Raw genomic sequence first — 7,299 nt, 5'->3', positions numbered from 1 at the left:
CTGGAAACAGGGGGAAACTGCTAGCCTAGCTCTTAGCTCAAACTGTGTTACCATTAGAGCCAGGCTAGCTGTTTCCCCCATTTTTGCTATGTTATGCTAAGCTAAGCGAACTGGCTGCAGACAGGGTGGTGTAAATCTTCTTTAACTCTTAGCAAGTCAGCAAATATTTCCCAAAATATCAAACTATTACTTTAAATCAATGCTTAAACATATGAATTTGAACATGTAAATACTAGAATATATTCAGATTTCTTTCCTTCCATCTTGCTTTTAGATGCAACAAAGCTTTTCCACCTCCTGTCCTCCTGCATCCTCTCACCTCTCTAGTCCTGTATGACCCAACAGGAAGGCCGTATGCCAACAGCGGATCAAAATCTAATTTTCTCTCTAAACAGGCTACTTGCTCCCAGATCAGCCAAATGGCATTTTATGAATAATGCCACTTAGTCCTAATTGGAAACACTGGTCCTGGAAAAATAACCTAATAATATAATCCTTTTTACAGAAGTAGGGTATTTGGGTCATATCTGTGTCCGTAATTCTCAAGCTCATGATGCTCTGATGTTTAATTATCGTCGATTAATTATAGATTTTTGCCATTTGTATGGTAATTAACACAGCTTTGCTCCATTTGGTCATTACTTAATCTAATTTGAAGGGACTGAGGATGAAACCCATAGTGTCAGTTGGGTCCCGCGTTCATCCTCAAAATTGATTTTATTAGCGAAATCAGCTGATTTTAAACATGTTGTCATTAAGTCCCATCATAAGCTACTTTAGCAGAGGAAAAGTGGTTACTTTACTGTGACATCAGAGAATTATCTATGGGTGAAGGACAGTTTTGCTGCAAGCTCGTCAGTGCAATTACTGTAATTATACTGTCACTGCAATGCATTGTGGTATAATTTCAGTAAAGTACAGAGTATATAGTTTCTATTTGACTCTGTTATCTTGTATCATAATCATTGAGGGGGGTATAAAGTGTCACAATGACTAAAAATTTACTAAAATAGTTTCTCTGAGCTCAATATGGAGACAAATTGAAGACCCAATGTAATTTTTTTTGTGGGTTTGAGAGGTGGTCAGCCTACAAAATGCACTCCCCTGAAGGGGGAAGGTAGAGTAGTTTCCAGATGGCCGCGATCCATTTTGTTACGTGGCTCTTTTTGGCAGCTACACAACACTTGCATTCTGCGGTTAAAATTTATCGAGTGTTTCGACAAACAAAACAGGCAAGCAGGGATGAAATTACAGCGTGATGGTGTTCATGTTTACTGTCATTATTCTTTAATATTTAGAGATTTAGTTAATGCCTCTAGTTTCCAGTGCATTAGATGTTCTACTCTACGAGGAAAACATCTGGTTTGGTTGAGTCTAGAGGGGATAGCAACATCCCCTCGCTTTATGCATGTGTGTGTGTGTGTGTGTGTTTGTGATGCTGTACATGTACACACCCACATACTGTAATACTGTGTATGAATACACACACACGTCCACAGCCATGATGTTATGTAACAATGTTACTGTTGGAAGGACGGAGCATACCGCTCTCCCCCTTTAAGACCGACTGATTTAGTGCCTGCAGACGTGGCTATTCGAGGAAGAGTTCGTGAACTCAACAGCCATTTGTGGAGGGATTGTGATCATGCTAACATGTGAATGAAATGCTACGATAAGACCAAGAGACTTAACCGAGTTCAGTGTGAGCACAAAACAGTCGATTTAGTAGACAAGAAAGAAAGCCTTAAGCAAACACAGCATCCCTTAAGCCAAAACAACCATTAGCACGTTTTACTATATGCATTTAGTGTTGAAAAGATTATTCACTGAATGATTAGCTGGCTGAATAAATAAATAAATCACTAATTTTTAATAATCAATTAATCATTTCAGTCGTTCGTGTAGTTATGTAAGAATATCATTATTTGCTGGTTACAGCTTCTCAGGAGAGTACCTGGGTAAATAAAAACAGCTTATGACTGGGATGCTTACCTGACAAATGATGCAACTTAATTACAATTGATTAATTTTATATGGATTAATTAATTAATCAAGAAATTGTTTCGGTACTGCTGTTAACAAACTGTTAAACCAAGACTGTGGTTTGAATATTAGCAAGCCAACAACTTTTTGTTCTGTTTTAAACAACTGGAATTTGTCTTTTGTAGACCGACATTTTTCTTATTTTATTTTTTTTAATAGAAATGAAAAGTTAATTCAATTGGTGTGGTAACCTTTTTGGTGATAATTAGTTTTTAGCTGTGCTATTGTTGTGGCTCTAGGTGATGATCCTCTGATTTTTCAAGTATAGCATGTATGTATGTATGTATGTATGTATCAGTTCTACATTTTAACTTGATACTTTGATTTAGGACAAATACAAAACTACAAGTCAAAACTAATGACATTCCCATCAGCCCTGTACTTTCTGTTTAGTGACAATAGCACTTAACTAAGATGGTGAACATGGTAAACGTTACACTGTGAGCATGTTAAGGATGAACATCAGACCACCAACTTCCAAAACATGATAAAAGTTGAAATATTCTATTCCTCCTTTTCCTGGGGACCCCTACAATCCACACAAGGACCCCGGTTGGACCTGTTGTGTTAGCATGCTGACATTAGCATTTAGCACAAAGCACCACTGTTCCTAAGTACAGCCTCTCAAAGCAGCTCGTTTGGTTTAATAAATTCCACATTTCAGTGTATTCACAGTTACCTGTTTGCCACCAGGTGTCCACCACAGGGCAGCGTCCGTCACCAACCACTGTGTGGTACCACTCCCACGCTTCTGTGTTGATAGGCTCACCCACTGCACACACACAAGGACAGCTTAAATCATATAGTCATATATTGTTTTTGTTTACTTCTTTTAGTCATATTTTTGACATGTTTTGCAAAAATAATAGTGAATTGATGAAGCAGGCAAACCAGCACTCAACAAAAAAAGAAGTGTTTCTGTAAGAGAAGAAATCTGTTGGATAAGATAGGGATTTACATTTTTTATGTTAAGCTTTGTTTTACCCATACGCTTCATGTTTCAGGGGAACAGGTGTGTGTGTGTGTGCATGCCTTGATCTCCTGGCATGCCGGACTTTACCTTGGACACTGTGGATCACTGAGGCATGTTGACATACCAACCAGGCTTGGTATGTAACATGTGTGTGCGCTTCGAGGAAAGGAATTCATATGGTAAAGCTCTGAAGTACACAACTCTGAAGTACACTGTCAACCGAGTCTCTCATGTGGACTAGCTGGTTTATGTGACAGGCTGACTTGGATAAATAAAGTCAATGCATGCTAACCCATCAAAAACTGTTTGCTTAACAAACAGAGCCACTACACAGTCTTACTGTACATCTGTCAACCATCTGTTGGTGCACATGTTGCAAAATTAAGACACGACAATGTATGATGGTTAATGGTGAGCACTTGTTAGTGATTGGCATACCAGAGCCAAGAGTTTTGAGGGTGGAGCGGTCGTATTTGTGCACCCACTGGTTTCCGTACTTGAGCAGCAGGCGGATCGCTGTGGGAGCCCCATAAAACTGGTTTATCTTAAGTCTCTGAACCGTCTCCCAGTACCTTCCTGTGAACAACAAAACATGTCTAAGTTAGCATGCTCCAAAGAGATTCCTGGCCTTTGACTGAGACGTTACAAAAAATTCAGAATCTGAATTTGGAGATTCGACTGAAGCTTGTAGAATAAAATCAGAAAACCCTTCTCAGTTTATGAACAGTTTTTCCTTGACAACAACAAGACATGTCTGCTGACACAAATGACGACTGTGACTCGTCTGTATACAGAAGTCCTAATTTTAGTGTGGAAAGTATGGCCAAGTTCAAGTTCAACTATAAACAGATCTATAGATAGATAGAGACACAAGCATGCAGAGTATTCCCGTCCTTCACATAAAATATTATATTAACATGTCAACAAAACATTAGATCTAATAAAATGCCTTAATGCTATTAGATCTTTTGTATGTATTTATTATGAATTTGTCAGCCAGTCTGACACATTTTCTGGCATTCATACCTGGGTCAGGGTAAATAGGAGTGCTCTCAAACAGGACTGTGGTTCCCCCGTTGGCCAGGGGCCCATAGACACTGTAACTGTGTCCTGTTATCCAGCCAATATCTGCCACACAGCCGAACACATCTCCATCATGGTAGCTGAAGACATACTGGTGATGAGAGGAGAAGAAGGTTGATGGGATTGGATTGGATCAAAAGAGAATAAAAAATATAATCAACAAGACAACACAGGTTGTTTACCCGATGCGTGAGTGCAGCATAGAGCAGGTATCCTGCCTGAGTGTGGACGAGCCCTTTAGGTTTCCCTGTGCTGCCTGACGTATAAAGCAGGAACAACACGTCCTCACTTTCCATGGCAGCCGGCTCACACACCACATCCTCCTTCTGCATCTCCTGCACATTATTTGTCAGAAATCACATGTAGTAACCGCAGCATAGTAATGAAACCACAACCAAACCAAACCTAATTGCTTTCTCTTGTTGAAACATAATCTTGTGTTGAATGACAAACAGTAGACGGTGTGTCACACCGTATACCGTATGACTTATCATGATGAAAGAAGAGAGATTAAAATTTTTAAAGGCATGTAAGAATAATAAGTTTACATAACCACAAAGTCCATTCAGTAGCTAATCTGGAGCTTTCAATCATATCACAGGATCTTCCTCAGCAGAACAGTTTGCCCAGTTGTTGTGTCATTTTTCTTTGAGGAAGATTGTGTGATACAACAGAAAGCTCCAGAACAGCTACTATGGATCTGGTGGTGAAGCTGTCCTGTCAACTGCTGTTTCCAAAATCTAAAATGAGCTTTCAGTCTCAAATATTTGTCAATTAATTAGTCAATTGATGCAAAATTAACTGTTTATTCTGCATTTTTTAAATCTTTATTTGTCCAGAAAAGGTGACACAGTGCACTTGTGGTCCTCCGCTGTTGGCATTAATATCTTAATCAATGTCTGGTTTTCTTTCTGCTCTCTCACCTCCTCCATGGCAACATCCTTGGCTGTCATGGCGACGGGATTCTCTGTTCTCATAGCAACAAACACCTGCTGTACTGTCGGGCAGCTCTGAACAGCTGTATCCACCGTCTTCTTCAGCTCGGTGAGCTTACCCCCTCTGACGCCCTGGTTCACTGTGATGACGGTGCTGGACTGGGCTGAAAACGTGACGGATATCAAATCAGACTGCTGTGGTCGGTCGGTATGTGGATATCAAACTGTTACTGCCACTTTTTGCATTTGAATTACATTTCAAACTTAAAATTACAAATATTGTAATAAAAAATAGGATCTTTGACAAAACCCAGATGATAATGCAACCTGTTTGGATTGTAACACACACTGAGTCTCATAAAGGGCCCAAGAGACAATAATGATATATTAAAAAGCATGCAATGCTAAAGAAATATACAAGATTTACACAATCGCTCGGGTCTCTTCTATTACTTAAAGCTTCTCTGGTCAATATTTCTGTATTAACAATGGATAAAATTAATGTAAAAGGCGTAGCTTATAGTGATACACCCACAGATAATCATCACCAACTCCTCTAAGCTCTATGGAGCTTTAACACGTCTTTCAGCTTAATGTTTTCCTTTTGTGATGATTTACTGTTTTGGTTTCAACAATTTCATCAACACTTTTACCAAATACAGGTTTTGGAGTTGGCTACAACATTGATAGAAAGACTAAACCAAAACAGTAAAGTTGTGGGATCTAAAACTAAAACAATGAGCTGAAAATACATTCCAGATAATGTTTCGACCCATTGTTAATAAAGATATTAATCAGTGCAGCTTTAAAACATATAGTGGAAATCTGTTTCCAGACTCATTTTGTCCCTCATCAGCAGTCACACTGTCTCACCGTCTCTTATTCGCTCTGCGAGAGCCTCAGCACTGAACCCTGCAAACACCACGTTGTGTGCTGCACCAATACGGGCACAAGCCAACATGGACGCCACTGCCAGGGGGCAGGAAGGCATGTAGATGGTGACACAGTCGCCCCTCTTCACACCATGCCGCTTCAACAGGTTGCCCAGGCGACATGTCATCTCCAGTAGCTGCCTGTAAGGAGATATCAATGAACCACGCTACAATACAAAAAGAAGGAGGAACACACACACACACACACACACACACACACACTAGAGCCAATCTGCTGACCTGTAGGTGACCTTGACCTCTGACCCTGGTTCATCTCTCTCCCAGATCAGGGCGACCCTCTCAGGACAGGTGTGCACATGGCGGTCCAGGCAGTTCACTGCATGTGCCCATAAAGAAATCAGATACACACAGTAAAATCTCACATTATTCGCTTCATTCATCATCACATCAGAATGGTGCGTTCAGGGTTCTTTGTATCATATGGTGATAGAGATTCTTTTGGCGTGGAAACACTGAGTTGAACTTGCTAGGAGGGTTTTGGGGTACGCATCAAAGTAGTTCTTTTCACAACTTTTATTTTATACCCCTTGGAAAAAATACCAGTGACCTCAATGGCGGGTACGGCCATACTCACCAGAGGTGGCAGCACAGTTACAAGGACTCTGTAGTGCAGTACTAGGGTGTTACCATCCCATTTCAGGTACTGGTAGAAACTTCATTCAAACTACTAAATATTCACTCAATATTAGTAATTGTGGGCTATTACTTTTCTCATTCATAACTTTAATACTTTCCAGATTTTCTGGGAAATTTTCCTCATTCAAATGAAACGATTCAAACTTTTAAAGCTTTCTGTGAATCTTAGTTACACGGGAAGTAGTACCATCAAAACTACTCATCTTAAACTCTTTCAACTCATTCAAAACAAACAGTGGAGAGGAGCTGTAAAATCGCCTAAAAATCTTCTCTTAAACTTGCTCTTACTCCCCTGATTTTCACTTCATATACATAATGTAGGCTATACATCAAAATTTGGATGGAGGAGGATGGGATGGACGTGCTACTGATCAACGCCTGGGTCTGGACTGAAGGTAACTGCGTGGACAGTAAACCATAATAGAGGTGGTTTTGGTGAGGATTTGGGGAAAGAGAAAATTCCTAGAAAGGAAGAAGTCCCACCAACAATAAGGGCATTTGAGTGTGATAAAGAAGTAAAAATATAAACTTTGTGATGACTCAGTCAGTGTCTGGTATACATTGTATATACAAGGGTGTGCTGCGTTACGTATGTGTCATAAAAGCCACCTGGCTGATCTGAATTGCCCAAAGGTTTTGTGTATATGATAAGACCATACCTGTTATGAAAAGATCA

General features: G+C 39.9%; 2 protein-coding genes across 2 annotated transcripts in view; both read right to left on the bottom strand.

The window, feature by feature from the left end:
- Positions 1 to 7,299, bottom strand: part of acss1 (acyl-CoA synthetase short chain family member 1) — a 27,443-nt gene that overhangs the window by 2,883 nt on the left and 17,261 nt on the right. The window contains exons 2-8 of the mRNA XM_035678770.1: positions 6,207 to 6,303; positions 5,908 to 6,107; positions 5,023 to 5,198; positions 4,282 to 4,434; positions 4,043 to 4,190; positions 3,455 to 3,592; positions 2,723 to 2,815 (exon numbers count right to left, since the gene is read on the bottom strand). Of these exons, the coding sequence (XP_035534663.1) occupies positions 2,723 to 2,815; positions 3,455 to 3,592; positions 4,043 to 4,190; positions 4,282 to 4,434; positions 5,023 to 5,198; positions 5,908 to 6,107; positions 6,207 to 6,303 (1,005 nt within the window). The remainder of the gene's footprint in view (positions 1 to 2,722; positions 2,816 to 3,454; positions 3,593 to 4,042; positions 4,191 to 4,281; positions 4,435 to 5,022; positions 5,199 to 5,907; positions 6,108 to 6,206; positions 6,304 to 7,299) is intronic.
- The window catches only part of LOC118340523 (visual system homeobox 2-like), a 3,937-nt gene continuing 3,625 nt past the window's right edge, over positions 6,988 to 7,299 (bottom strand). The window contains exon 5 of the mRNA XM_035678550.1: positions 6,988 to 7,022. Within this exon, the coding sequence (XP_035534443.1) occupies positions 6,988 to 7,022 (35 nt within the window). The remainder of the gene's footprint in view (positions 7,023 to 7,299) is intronic.

Source organism: Morone saxatilis, unplaced genomic scaffold (genome assembly GCF_004916995.1).
Source record: "Morone saxatilis isolate NCDOM2014 unplaced genomic scaffold, NCSU_SB_2.0 Contig7, whole genome shotgun sequence".
Taxonomy (NCBI): Eukaryota; Metazoa; Chordata; class Actinopteri; family Moronidae; genus Morone; species Morone saxatilis.
The sequence above is the reverse complement of the archived record's forward strand: the minus strand, read 5'-3'. Positions and strand labels throughout refer to the sequence as shown.